Below are 14,915 nucleotides of genomic sequence, written 5' to 3'. Positions count from 1 at the left end.
TAGCGCCCGCGGTATTCTCTGGATCTGACATTTGTCCGTAAAGCAACAGTTCCTTGGCGTCAGGGTTGTCGCGGAGTAGATAAAGTTGAAGGAGGTGAGAGTCTTTCGGTCGTGCCCCTAAGTAAGATGGCGAGAAGGGCAGGAGCAAGTTGAGGGGTGCGGATCGATAGCGCAGCGTTCGGCGCGACGCCCTTTGCGCGTGCGCAATGAACGTGCGCACGGAGCGATTGATCGGGCAGGATTCGCGCCTCCATTTTTCCAGGAGAGAGCGGGAGACGGAGACAGCGGGACCAGCGGGTATGGGGAGTCAGGGTTGCGTGGAGAGTGCTGGTGCGGTCGGCTGGGACCCTTGGGGAGCCATCGGGAGGACCAGGGCGGGGCGGGAAGGGTCATTAGTGAGCGGGGTGGCGTGCGCCCTGAGTTGCTGGGCTCGGCCTGCACTGTCCCTCCTTTTCCTTAATGGCCTTGCTCACACTCTCCCTTCCATGCTTCGTTGGCCTCTAGGTCGGGGTCTTAGCGGAGCGTTCGGTGAGAGGGCGTCTGTGTTCTCGCCCTGGTCCTTCCAGCTCCTGGTACAACTTGTCCTGCACTGGGCTCTTTCTGCCCTCGGGCTGTAGCCCCTTCATCTGCCAATTTGGGGATGGTAATTACCTGCTTACTAGCCCAGCGAGCGAACGTTCTATGGGAGTTAAGCGGAGTTCGTCCTCTCTTTTCTTTTTTAATCTCTTGGTACGCCGGTTGATGTGTCTAACATAAGAGACAGGATGACAAAGCCACATTATCCTTGCAGTGTTCACTGATTTCTTTGAGCGGCTTCATCTTCTCTGTTGTGTCCTAGTGTTTACACAAGAATGGATTTACATGTATTTGCTCAACCTCCATCAGCGCAGCACAGTAAGAGCACAGGCTTTGGGTTAGGATCCAGGCTCCGCCGTTTACAACCTCTTGAATCCTGGGTGAGTTAACCTTTCTGGGCCTCCAGTTGCCCACCTCTAAAATGAGATTCCATTCATTCCAATCCCAAAGAAAGGCAATGCCAAAGAATGCTCAAACTGCCGCACAATTGCAGTCATCTCACATGCTAGTAAAGTAATGCTCAAAATTCTCCAAGCCAGGCTTCAGCAATACATGAACCGTGAACTTCCTGATATTCAAGCTGGTTTTAGAGAAGACAGAGGAACCAGAGATCAAATTGCCAACATCCGCTGGATCATGGAAAAGAAAGAGAGTTCCAGAAAAACATCTATTTCTGCTTTATTGACTATGCCAAAGCCTTTGACTGTGCAGATCATAATAAACTGGAAAATTCTGAGAGAGATGGGAATACCAGAGCACCTAACCTGCCTCTTGAGAAATCTGTATGCAGGTAAGGAAGCAACAGTTAGAACTGGACATGGAACAACAGACTGGTTCCAAATAGGAAAAGGAGTATGTCAAGGCTGTGTATTGTCACCCTGCTTATTTAATGTATATGCAGAGTACATCATGAGAAACGCTGGACTGGAAGAAATAAGCTGGAGTCAAGATTGCCGGGAGAAATATCAATAACCTCAGGTATGCAGATGACACCACCCTTATGGCAGAAAGTGAAGAGGAACTAAAAACCCTCTTGATGAAAGTAAAAGTGAAGAGTGAAAAAGTTGGCTTAAAGCTCAACATTCAGAAAACGAAGATCATGGTATCTGGTCCCATCACTTCATGGGAAATAGATGGGGAAACAGTGGAAACAGCGTCAAACTTTATTTTTTGGGGCTCCAAAATCACTGCAGATGGTGAGTGCAGCCATGAAATTAAAAGATGCTTACTCCTTGGAAGAAAAGTTATGACCAACCTAGATAGCATATTCAAAAGCAGAGATATTACTTTGCCGACTAAGGTCCGTCTAGTCAAGGGTATGGTTTTTCCAGTAGTCATGTATGGATGTGAGAGTTGGACTGTGAAGAAAGCTGAGTGCCGAAGAATTGATGCGTTTGAACTGTGGTGTTGGAGAAGACTCTTGAGAGTCCCTTGGACTGCAAGGAGATCAGCCATGGGATTTCTTTGGAAGGAATGATGCCAAAGCTGAAACTCCAATACTTGAGCCAGCTCATGCGAAGAATTGACTCATTGGAAAAGACCTTGATGCTGGGAGGGATTGGGGGCAGGAGGAGAAGAGGACGACAGAGGATGAGATGGCTGGATGGCATCACTGACTTGATGAATGTGAATCTGAATGAACTCCGGGAGTTGGTGATGGACAGGAAGGCCTGGCGTGCTGCAATTCATGGGGTTGCAAAAAGTCGGACACGACTGAGTGTCTGAACTGAACTGAAAATGAGATTAAATGAGGGTTGAATGAGGTATGCATATTTGTTGCTTACACCATGTGTATTATGTACTGTGGCTTGGCGTGCATGCTCAAGTCACATCTGTCTCTTGTGACCCCATGGACTGTAGCCTGCCAGGCTCCTCTGTCAGTGGGATTTCCCAGGCAGGAGTACTGGAGTGGGTTGCCATTTCCTCTTCTAGGGGATCTTCCCGACTCCGGGATCCAACCTGGCAGGTGGGTTCCTTACCACTGTGCCACCTTGTTATATGCTATACTGAATGTCTAATGAATTTTAGCTAGCTTTATTAATATCATTAAGGTTTTAAGGAATTGTACCAGCAGTGGTTAGTAACAACACAGTCTCTAGAGTCAAACCACCTACATTCCAATCCTGATTCTTTCCAGTTCTGAGACCTTGGGCAGGTTATATCCACTCCTCACCTGTAAACAAGATTACTGGACCTCTTTCACAGGATGTGGTCGAGGTTTGAGATGAAACCTGGTCAGCACCCAGTAAATGTTAACTGTTCTTATGATCAGTAGCCTCAGTAATTCTCCAGAGGGCATTGTGTAGTTAAAGACATTGTTCCCCACCCCTTTACTACAATCTCCCACTTTCAGAATTAACCCCTGTGTAGTGCAGCAGTACCAGGAGGTACTGGTATTAATAGACCGCTGACCACCCTTCTTATATTCTCTCTCCTGTGGTCTGTCTGTCAGTTTTCTTCTCTGCCACAGCCACCTGTCTGCCGATGACTTATTTATTGTTGTTTCCCATCTCTGGTGTCTGTACGGACCTACACATGTACAGACGTTGATTTTTGTAATCAGATTATCTAATCATGTTCACCAGTTGGAGTTCTGTTTTTTTTTCCCCCATAAACTCAAAAACCAACAATTATTTACAATTTTCTCTTTTGCTTTCTGAGATTGAGAACTTGTAAATCAAAGTGCACAGTCCTTCCAATTTTTCCATTTTTTAAAGTAGTTGTTTTCATCATATCCTGTTAGCAAATATTTTATTAAGCAATGCTTTCCAAAGCATTCAACTTGACTTAGTTTTTATTACATGATAGCTTTTTTGCCCTTATGTTTTGATTTACTGTGTAATTATATAACATAACAAGCTCCATTGTCTTAAAAGATGTTTTAAGAATAACCATAACTGACCTTAGTAAATGTAACAGCTTAGGCTGGTGGAAACAGTAATGTCTGGGCATCCTACAATAGCAGCTCTCTTAGCTATTACAACATTACCAGTGTTTTATTAGCAGAAGAAATGGAAGATTCTGGGGATTGCAGTGAAAAATTAAAGTCGCAGGTGGCTAATTTGGCAAAGAAACAATGATGAAGAGAGATTTCGTTGTAAATGTTGTCTGACATATTTTGAGCTGTTTGTATGCCACTATGCACAAAAGAATCTACATGCCCTATCGTGTTTAACCTTCGCTGCCTTTTGAGAGCTGAGGCCCCTGATCTCAGAGAAACATAGTTGCCAACCAAAGAGAATGCTGGTAGAGCTGGGATTTAAACCCTGAAAAGTCTGACCAGATTCCTGTGTTGCTTCTGTGGTTTACTCCTGCCTTTGCCCTTCATTGTCACCTGTTTTCTCTTCTTACAGCTGGCAGAAAAATTATCTTCCCCTTCTCCAAGATGTACAGAACCAAAGTGGGCTTGAAGGACCGTCAGCAGCTCTACAAGCTGATCATTAGCCAGCTGCTCTATGATGGCTATATCAGCATTGCCAATGGCCTCATCAATGAAATCAAGCCTCAGTCTGTGTGTGCACCCTCGGAGCAGCTCCTACATCTCATCAAACTTGGTAACTTGGGAATGGAAGTTCTTCATTGAGCCCATGACAGTTTCAGATGTTTTTCAAGATGATTGCCCTTTCATTTTAGTGCTAGTATGTATCAAGTACAGTGCTAGATACTGGAGGAGTAAACAAAGTCCAGATTGTGAAGTTTTTGAGCTGATTCTTTCTAGGCTCTGGATTTTATACGAATTATCTGGTGCTTTCTGCTGTTCTGTTTATTATTGCTTCAAATCTCAACTCAAATGTCATCTCAGAGTCTTCCTCATCTCTTCTAAAATAACTTGAACATCTTCCCCATATTTCCCCATTTGCTCTGAAACAACAGTCCTATTTCCCTCGTTACAGGATCACTGTCTGAACTTTGCTTTATTGTTTAGAACTGTCGTTTCCCTCACAATCCTACCACCCACCAGAAAACTGAAAGTTTAATAAAAACCTTGAACCTTGTCTTATTCAACAGTGTATCCTGGTGCTTGCCTGTGTCATAGGAAGCAATAAGAATTACCATACATGTTTGTACCCTTTGACTTGGCAATGTAAATTGTGAGATTAGCCTTGGGAAATAGAATGATTTCCACTGAAATGCCCAGCAGTATGGAATTGGTTATAAAGGTTCTTGGATCCATAAAATTGGGTCCAACAGTGTGATGTGGATGAACATTTATTACACTGACCAGGTGTTTGTTCTGTATGGTTAAATGACCAAGTAAGTTCCAGCGTGTTATATGGTGTGGTTTTATTTTTGTTTTAAGAAATGAAACAACCATGTGCTTGGAGAAAGGCTCAGAAGGATTCATATCACCATGTTAGCAGTAATTATCTCTGGGTGATATGTCATACAAGATTATGTTTATTTTTTTGTTCATCTGCATTTCTGATTTTTTCTATGCTAATCAACATTGTTTGTACAATGTCAAGTTATTTTTCAATTCAAAATGAATATTCTTGATTGACTTTATTCATAGCTTAACACTTTTTCAAAGGTGTTTCACTAGTGCTACTACTAACGCTATGTCTGACTTAATGAGCTTCAAAGCTGCTAATGATAGATCTCGACATTCAAAATATTAAAATTCAGAACAGGAAAAAGTGAGCGATTTAACTACAGAAGTGCTTTTTTTCAGCTTGTATAGTTGTGGTTAAAGTAGAACATTTCAGAGGCAAGTATCTGGGGAGAGGACTTCACCTAGTGGAGCCTAACTTCCCACAGCCCATATTGCCTCACAGTCTTGTCACTGTGTGTGCCCCCAGCTCAACATACGTAATTCTGTACAGTATTAAGTGTCATGTGGCTCGAAGAACTAATACATTGACATTGGCAAACAGCATTCCCAGTTTGGATCGAGAACTTTGCCTTGTCCTTTTAAAATAATGTTTTTCCATGCCCTTCATTTTTACTGCTTTCAGGAATGGAAAATGACGACACTGCAGTTCAGTATGCAATTGGTCGGTCAGACACAGTTGCCCCTGGCACAGGAATTGACCTGGAGTTTGATGCAGATGTCCAGACTATGTCCCCAGAAGCATCAGAGTATGAAACCTGCTACGTCACGTCCCACAAAGGACCCTGTCGCGTAGCTACCTATAGTAGAGATGGGCAGCTAATAGCTACTGGATCTGCTGACGCGTCCATAAAAATCCTAGACACAGAAAGAATGCTGGCCAAAAGTGCCATGCCGATCGAGGTGAAGATCCCAGTCACATCTTACTGTTTATCTTCTGTTGTCCCTTCTTGGAAGAACGAGAGTGAGTACACTTAGAGTTTCTCTTCTCTCCTTGTCGGCCTAGGTCATGATGAACGAGACTGCACAGCAGAACATGGAAAACCACCCAGTGATTCGAACTCTTTACGACCACGTGGATGAAGTCACGTGTCTCGCGTTCCACCCAACAGAACAGATCCTCGCCTCTGGTTCAAGGGATTATACTCTTAAATTATTTGATTATTCCAAACCGTCTGCAAAAAGAGCCTTCAAATACATCCAGGTGAGGAATGTTTGGAAAGGAGCTTTTTTTTTTTTTTTTTTTTTTTCTTAAATACAGTGAGTGGATGTGTGACTCTTCTCTTTCTAAAAGTTGTCTCAGTGGTCGTCCTGTAAACAACAAGGAGGATGCATTGCCTGCCCCAGGTGGCACGGCGCTCGTGCTGTCAGGCGCCAGCTTCCTCTGGCCACTCAGGACAGCTTGTGGTCAGAGAGATGGTTCAGAACTCACATCACTCTTTAAAGGTTGCAGATTCTTGCTTAAAGGCAAAACATAACCAACTTCTCTACAGTGTAGCTTACGGGAATTACAAAATTATTTAGTTGAGACACTCAGGTATTTGCTGAAAAAGCAACATTTGGTTGCCTTATTCTGAATACGCAGTTCAGACCTTCTGGTGTTTTAGTAGTGGCTTCCACCTCAATATTTGGAGCCCTGGGACAAAGAAGCTATTCTTTGGGGGCGGATCTTAGTTCCCTGCTGCTGCTGCTAAGTCACTTCAGTCGTGTCCAACTCTGTGCGACCCCATAGATGGCAGCCCACTAGGCTCCCCCGTCCCTGGGATTCTCCAGGCAAGAACACTGGAGTGGGTTGCCATTTCCCTCTCCAATGCGTGAAAGTGAAGTTGCTCAGTTGTGTCCAACTCTTAGCGACCCCATGGACTGCAGCCTACCAGGCTCCTCCGTCTATGGGATTTTCCAGGCAAGAGTACTGGAGTGGGGTGCCATTGCCTTAGTTCCCTGACCAGGGATCAGATCTGTGCCCCCTGGAGTGGAAGCACAGAGTCTTAACCACTGGTCTGCTGGGAAGTCCTAAGGAGCTATTCTTAAAGTACAGTTGTTTATTCACTAATTGTATATTGTGTGTGTGTTAGTCTCTCAGTCATGTCCATTTCTTTGCAACCCCATGGATTGTAAATATAACCCGTCAGGGTCCTCTATCCATGGAATTCTCAAGGCAAGAGTGCTGGAGTAGGTTGCCATTCCCTTCTTTGGGAGATCTTCCGACCCAGGGATTGAACATGGGTCTCCCGCGTTGCAGGCAGATTCTTTATGGTCTCAGTCACCAGGGAAGCTCCACAGATGTATCATAGAATGATAATATTCCATTTTGAGTTCACCCATTGTTTATTTGAAAATAATGAAGCTCACTTCTGTGTTCTTTGAAATAACCTCACCAGTAAATAGTTTCAGAAATCTTTGTTTAAATGATTCTCTCGTTAAGTTCGTTGTTCTTCTCGTGCCTGTGTAATATCTGGTCATTGTTTTATGGATTCTCTGCATTGGCCAGATATTCTGTGCATCTCCTCTAGGTTTAATAGTGGTTTTTCTCCCCCCCACCCCACCTCCCACCCCCACTCCTGACAGGAGGCTGAAATGTTACGCTCCATCTCCTTTCATCCTTCTGGAGACTTTATACTTGTGGGGACTCAGCATCCGACACTTCGACTTTACGACATCAACACATTTCAGTGCTTTGTCTCTTGCAACCCTCAAGATCAGCACACTGATGCCATATGTTCAGTGAATTACAATCCTAGTGCCAATATGTACGTGACTGGTAGCAAGGATGGCTGCATCAAATTATGGGATGGCGTCTCAAATCGGTGCATCACAACGTTCGAGAAAGCACATGATGGCGCGGAAGTTTGTTCTGCCATCTTTTCGAAAAATTCTAAATACATTCTGTCAAGTGGAAAAGACTCTGTAGCTAAACTTTGGGAAATATCAACAGGACGAACGCTGGTCAGATACACAGGTATGTAAGAGGTTGATATCAATTCATGTTTCTGAGCTGTTTTAGTTTCCAGAACTCGAAACAGATCCACACAATAAATCCATGTGAATCAAACAAGAGGCAGAGTTGGAAGTAGAAGCCATGGTTTCTTAACTTGGCTCATCTCAGTATGTTAACAGCTAAAATTAGATCTGATTCCATGCAAGTAACACTTGAGAGTTTGGAGGTTCATTTGTATACCCACGGCCTGCCTATTGCCCACAAAAACACGAACATAGTTCAGAGAAAACCCTCAGTGAGTGAGAGAGAAGATCTTGCCTTGTGCCTGAAGAGAGGGAGCCCCCGGAAGAAACCCCAAGTGTTCTGCTAAGTCACTTCAGTCGTGTCCGACTCTGTGCGACCCCATAGACGGCAGCCCACCAGGCTCCCCCGTCCCTGGAATTCTCCAGGCAAGAACACTGGAGTGGGTTGCCATTTCCTTCTCCAATGCATAAAAGTGAAAGTGAAGTTGCTCAGTCGTGTCTGACTCTTAGCGACCCCATGGACTGCAGCCTACCAGGCTCCTCCATCCATGGGATTTTCCATGCAAGAGTACTGGAATGGGGTGCCATTGCCTTCTCCCCCAAGTGTTCTGGACCTATATAAATACGCGATGATGTTAGTCTGATTCTCTGATTAATTCACATTGGTCTCTGGTTGTAACAGTTGTGCCAGAGCTCTTTTTACGAGATCCATTTAAATGGATCCTATCCCTAACAGTGTTCAGATTTAATTACTTGATAGTAAGTGTTAAAATATTGTGTTTCATCCTTTTGATCCTTGTAGCATCAAAAGGCTGTTTGGTAGAAAACCAGCTAGTTTCCTCTGTTGTGAGCTGTTTGTGTCACACACTGAAACTACTGTGACCAGAACTTAAAACTCAAAAGAAAAGGGATTTCCTGCGGTGCTAGTAAGTGGAGAAGATGAGAGTTAGTGACCTGGGAGCCGCTAGGGTGCAGCATAACCTACCTTAGGATTATCTCATGGTGACCAGAGTCAGCTTCCTCCTCGGCTTCCACTGTAGCTGGTGTAGCATGGAGGAGTCATTTTTGTTTTAGGAATGTTTGGAACATTTTTGTGGTTATATGTGGTTGATTGGTTGGTTTTGCTGGAGAATTTGGATTTGGTTTTTAAATGAGATTATACTGAATTTATATGCAAATTCCCCTTTTTCCTCATTCACAGTTTAAGACCCCTTCATGTCAGCACTTTTGGATCTGTTTTTCCAGTTTTAATGTTTAGTTAGAATTCAAAGGGCCCTTGAAATAATGAAGGAGAAGGGAAAACTATCAAGTAAATACTAGACATTTTGATATTAGAAGTTAATTTAAAACGCTGTAAACAAAATTAAAATGCTGGACTTCGGAGAAAATATCCATAGCGTAGGTAGTAAACATGTCAAATATTGGTCAGTGAACCCAAGAAAAGATGGCCAACTTCACCAAAAACCTAAGAAACAAAAATGGAAGTATCCTTTTCTTGCTCATTAGATTTTAGAAATTTAAAAGATTGGTATTATCTAGTATCAATTAACATTTTGGGAAATCACATACTGTTAGGAATATCGATTGGTAAAATATTTCTGAAGGGCAACTTGGTGTCATAGATCAAAAATTTAAATACACATATATTTTTGAGCTGCTATAACCACTGTTAGAAATTTAAGAAGAGTCTTGGGAAGCATGCACACACACTCATAGTAATGTTTGTTGAACACTGAGCCTGCCAAGTGGACTGGACATCACACCTCCTGTTAATCCCCACAGCATCCTGAGGACAGGTACTCTGATTATCCCCACAGAACAGATGAGGCCTAGGGAATGTTAAGTCATTTGTTCAGGGTCATGTCCAGAATAAGTACTGAGTCCAGATCCAACACCACAGTGTATTTTTACCCATTGAGCTGTATTCCCCTCTTTGTAGGTCTCCACCACATGTAGTAGCTCTGACTTAAACATAAATTAGAAATGAGTGTACAGTGCACAGAGATATTTAGAAAAGTTGCTCATCAAAATGTTAACCCTGGGTGTAAGGTTATCAGATTTCTGGGGGCGGGGGGTAATAGTTCATGTAATACTTTAAGCATAAAATACGGTTTTTTATTCATGGTCATTAAAAAGCATAAAACTTCCTTCTGGAGAGAGGCTGCTCATACATCCCAGGGCTTCTAGTGCTGGGCATTTAATCCCAAAGAAATAACGTTTTCTCCACCAAGGATGTTTATCACAGTATCCCTATTGGATACAAACTAAACGCGTGGCAAGAAAAGGATCATTAAGTAATGGTGCTTCCAAACAGTGGGATACTTTGCAGCTAGGAAGAAAGCATGGAGAAGTAAGTGTACCCAACATGAAGTTAAGATAATGTGGCACCACTTGTATATTCTTTTTCTTTTTAAGATGTTTTTAAGAGTTTCCAAAATTGAACAGTAAATGTGTATCACTTCAGCGATTAATACTGTGTTTATATCAGTCCAGCTGATAACAAAAGTAGAACTGTTGTCTGAGTTCTAGGTGTGGACTTGGAAAGCTGGCCTTGGCACCCAGGCCCCTAACCTCTCGGTCTCTACACAGGCGCTGGCTTGAGCGGGCGGCAGGTGCACCGGACGCAGGCTGTCTTCAACCACACGGAGGACTACGTGCTGCTGCCCGACGAGAGGACCATCAGCCTGTGCTGCTGGGACTCGCGCACGGCCGAGCGCCGGAACCTGCTCTCGCTGGGCCACAACAACATCGTGCGCTGCATCGTGCACTCGCCCACCAACCCCGGCTTCATGACCTGCAGCGATGACTTCCGGGCACGGTTTTGGTACCGGAGGTCAACCACGGACTAGAGCTGCCTGCGCTCCACAGGGTTCTTTTCTGGAGGACTCTGCCCTCCTCTCCACCAACCCCCCTCCTTGTCCGTCACCAGCCTCAGTAGTAAGTCATCGCTCCATCTCCGGCAGTTGTGCTGCCACCTCTACATCCTTCTGGGATTTGTATGAAAGAATCTTTTTTTACCTTGATGGAGAATCATGGTGGAAAAAGTTGGGAACACAGATCTGTGCGGTTGTTCTGCACTCACTGATTATTACAGTGTGATTTTCATCAGTTTTGTAAATACAGGACTGGCTTTCTCTAGACTCTTGATCACTTGAAGGATAGGGTATTAAAGTGCTTTCTGGATCCCACGTGGATCTGTCATGAGGAATGTGCATCTGGATATTTTTGTCAGCTTCTGTGCCTGTTCTGCATCCTCCTTGTATATTTCCAAAATACATTTCGGCAGGTATATAGGCATACAGCTCTGAGAATCAAGAGTTTTATGCCATATTAAGTTCATTTTAGAAAATCTATCAATTCTATCCTAAAATGACGTCATTCTGATAATAAAGCTCAGATCTGCAACGTTACTGTCAACACACGTTTCACTTCAGTGAAATGAGTGGCCAGCTTTTTCTGAAGGTTCGTAGGAGGTGTGTGTCGCAGCACACTTCCCTCATAGTCCTATCACAACCTAAACGCTTATCTTCAGTAAGATGACCTTGTTACCCTTTGATGGGAAACATTGACAGTGTAGTCGAGCTAATCAAAAGTAGGCGAACCGGCTACTGCTGTCAGCTGTTGCTCATCATCAGGAATGATCTCTATCAGTTGACTTTCTCCTCACGTGATTTTCAATCTCAGCTTTCAGTTCCCTGCAGCATGCACCATGACTGCTCATCTTGGATGCACCCATCAGCAGTGTTCTCAGAATTTTTTCCCTTTTTTTTTTTTTTTTTTTTGCAATTAACCAAATATTACAGGTTTTCTTATTCTTAGAATTTTTTATATAGCGACAATACTTCTCTGGATTCAATTCTAGCCTCATCAGAGAGCGCTGAGCTCCTCTTACCAGATAGATGTTCTGGTTTATCATTATCCCCCAATACAGATACCTCATGATCTGAGTAGGAGTACCTAGAAATACAGTCTGGGATCATTTGATAAAAATACTAAATAGACTAATTGTTTTATGTTATAGAAATTAATTTATAGTCTTCTGAAGTTTACTGTTTAAAACTTCTGCTTTAGACGTCATCCTTAAGGATCATTTTAACTCTTTGATTTATAAAACCGTTTTCATGTTAAGTCACAGGTTATAGTTCAGGTTTCCAAAGAGCTATATTTTTGGGTCCATAGTGAGTTTAAATTTATTTTGTGTCTTGATTCTCCAACATTTGAGCTTGGCCATCTGTGGGTGCCGTTTTTATAAGACTGAAAGAAACCTGCTGACTAGGATAAAGGATAACCAGTTCTACCCAAGAAATTAGCAACCAAAACTACCCACATTTTGCGACTTTCAGCCTTCAAAACGGTTAAGTTGAGGTCTAACTTTTCTGCTGCTTCTCTCTGAGATGCATTGGGATAAGCACACTACACTCTTGATACTGGTTCCATTGGACCTTTTTAACGTTCATGAATTGAAATGATAATGCCTACTTTTTTTCAGCTTTTGAAATAGTCTCAGCAGTGTGTCTGTAGTTTCAGGATTTCTGTTTACAAGATCAAGATGCTTCCATGTGTGTTTCCAAAATAACTTCTTTTTAAAATTTTTCTTCTTTTAAAACTCACATTCATGTTTCGAACTAGTGTAAAGGGACTTGGTTTCCTCACATCGTCAATTATACCACAGAGCACCCTGACATGCAGAGGGTGAGTAACATTCAGTCAAGGTCAGAACTTAAAACTTCAATGTTATTTTTTTTAAAGATATGTGATTTCTAAAATAAACTTTTTATATATAATGATCATTTAAAGCTAGTTCATTTTGGGGGGGGCATTCTCTTGCATGTTTCTGTGTTACAACATAAGGTCTTCAACAGCCATTGTGAGTTTGGATTGATATTTCTCTCGGTTTCTTTAGTGTTTTGTTCTGGAAACCAGACTTAACGACCTGTAGATGTGTATCTTTGCTCTTCTGTGATTTTAAAATTTTGAGTATAATCTGTTCCTTTAGATCATTCAGAGAAATCTATCTATCGTCTTTAAGTTTTGGTTTCCCTTGCATGCATGCCTGCATTCTCAGTTGCTTAGTCATGCCCAACTCTTTGGGACCCCATGGACTGTAGTCCGCCAGGCTCCTCTGTCCATGGAGTGGGTTGCCATTTCCTTCTCCAGGGGATCTTCCCGACCCAGGGATCAAACCCAAGTTTCCTGCATTGGCAGGCACTGAGCCACCCAAAAGAAGAGATTGTTGGGGGGAATCCCAAGTCTCAGCTCGATTAAGGGAAATCATTTCTCTTCCAGGCAATAGTTTCCTTTTCTGTGATTGGAGAGCTTATCAAAATCATCCCCAACGTGCACTTCCATCAGTGAAGCTCCTTTTTAAAAAACACATCATGATATAAACAGAGTTGGGGGAGGGAGAAGACACTGAATTCTGGGGGGAAACTTCTGCTTTTGAAAGAAATAGCGGGCCAGGATCCTCCAAGAACCCCTCTCACTACAAACCTGAACAGATTTCGTTTTTAATCACTATGTAGATAGCTGAGCTCGCAAGAGAGTATGGGAGTTCCTGAGGCAGACCCCACCACACAGCCCACATCCAGAGCACTGATAGTGATAGCTGCTGGTAACACCATGGACTTTGGTAGTCCCTTTTAGCCTAGACTCCTTGAGCTGTTGAGTCTTCACAAGGTAGGAACTTTGATCAAGACCCAGAAAGAAAACCCAGAACCCAAAAGGTGCTTCCCCCCACCAGCTAAAAGGTGATGTTGACAAAATTCCCACCTCAGAAAGGAATCCCACCTACAGCACTGGCTCAGGTTTGTGGAAGAAGGTCTGTGGTGTTGACACCGGGGAAGGCTGTTGAGAATCCCCCATCCACAAGCTGTTGGCTTCTTGAGCAAGGCTAGAGCAAGTCACACCGCTTAGTGGTTTAGAAAAACCTCTGTGGTTTCAAGCTGAGAATTTAAAGCAGCTCTAGCTGGTAGTGGAGTGTCAGGCTAGCACCTCTGTACAGCTGGGGTCCCCAAACTCAAGGATCTAATGCCTAATCTGAGGTGGAGCTGATGTAATAATAATAAAGTGTACAATAAATGTAATGCACTTGAATCATCCTGAAACCGTCCCCCTCCCCCACCCCAGTTCATAGAAAAATTGTCTTCCATGAAACCCATCCCTGATGCCAAAAAGGTTGGGGACTGCTGCTCTTCATAAGAGCACATCTTAGCCCCAGGCCTCAATAACTTGTCCCAGAGAAACTCTAAGAATCGTCTTCAGGGGCTTCCCTGGTGTCTCAGTGGTAAGGAATCCGCCTGCCAATGGAGGAGACTTGGGTTCGATCCCTGGTCCAGGGAGATCCCACATGCCGTGGGGCAACTAAGCCCATGTGCCTAGAGCACATCGCAGCTACTGAAGCCCAAGTGCCTAGAGCCCGTGTTCCACAAGAGAAACCACTGCGATGAGAAGACCACACACCGCAGCTGGAGAGCGGCTCCCACTTGCAACCAGAGCAAGCCCATGCGCAGCAATGAAAGCCCAGTGCAACCAAAAATACAAGTAAATGAATCTTTTAAAAAAGATCATCACGTGTTCTCGAGTGTAAGAAACAGCCATGGTGGTGAGAATCGGCAGAAACGAGTCAGACAGTGGAATTAGCAGGTGCGTGATAGGTAAGTATTGTGTAGAATACGTCTGAAAAACTAAAACAATAAAATGGGGTCAAGGATCAAGAGACTTTAAAAGTAACCAAGTAGATTTGAACAACAACAACAAAATAACTTGAGTAAAACTTTCAGCATTTTCGTAGCTTTCATACCTCTTGTCTGGAGAGGGCGATGGCAACCCACTCCAGTACTCTTGCCTGGAAAATCCCATGGACGGAGGAGCCTGGTAGGCTGCAGTCCATGGGGTCGCTAAGAGTCAGACATGACTGAGCGACTTCACTTTCACTTTTCGTTTCATGCATTGGAGAAGGAAATGGCAACCCACTCCAGTGTTCTTGCCTGGAGAATCCCAGGGATGGGGGAGCCTGGTGGGCTGCCGTCTATGGGGTCGCACAGAGTCG

General features: G+C 43.6%; 1 protein-coding gene across 2 annotated transcripts; it reads left to right on the top strand.

Annotated features, from left to right (window-relative positions):
* The first annotated feature begins 216 nt into the window (after positions 1–216).
* CSTF1 (cleavage stimulation factor subunit 1) lies at positions 217–12,657 on the top strand. 2 transcript variants are annotated; one of them, XM_042229943.1, is made up of 7 exons: positions 217–297; positions 839–956; positions 3,930–4,130; positions 5,532–5,809; positions 5,913–6,110; positions 7,475–7,865; positions 10,457–12,657. In XM_042229943.1, exons 3-7 carry the CDS (start codon positions 3,962–3,964, stop codon positions 10,714–10,716), a joined length of 1,296 nt encoding a protein of 431 aa, XP_042085877.1. In that variant the 5' UTR covers positions 217–297; positions 839–956; positions 3,930–3,961; the 3' UTR covers positions 10,717–12,657. The 2 variants fall into 2 exon arrangements, with proteins under 2 accessions (XP_042085877.1, XP_004014498.2); XM_004014449.5 differs by lacking the exon at positions 839–956.
* The last annotated feature ends 2,258 nt before the right edge of the window (positions 12,658–14,915 follow it).

The sequence above is a fragment of the Ovis aries genome, chromosome 13, assembly GCF_016772045.2.
Source record: "Ovis aries strain OAR_USU_Benz2616 breed Rambouillet chromosome 13, ARS-UI_Ramb_v3.0, whole genome shotgun sequence".
In the NCBI taxonomy this organism is placed as follows: Eukaryota; Metazoa; Chordata; class Mammalia; order Artiodactyla; family Bovidae; genus Ovis; species Ovis aries.
The sequence above is the reverse complement of the archived record's forward strand: the minus strand, read 5'-3'. Positions and strand labels throughout refer to the sequence as shown.

Excerpts from the sequence above, each read along its gene's own strand:
- CSTF1 (XM_004014449.5), top strand. The coding sequence starts at position 3,962 with ATGTACAGAACCAAAGTGGGCTTGAAGGACCGTCAGCAGCTCTACAAG. Across the intron at positions 5,810-5,912 it reads AAAGTGCCATGCCGATCGAG|GTCATGATGAACGAGACTGC; the intron begins GTGAAGATCCCA and ends TTGTCGGCCTAG. Across the intron at positions 6,111-7,474 it reads GAGCCTTCAAATACATCCAG|GAGGCTGAAATGTTACGCTC; the intron begins GTGAGGAATGTT and ends CACTCCTGACAG.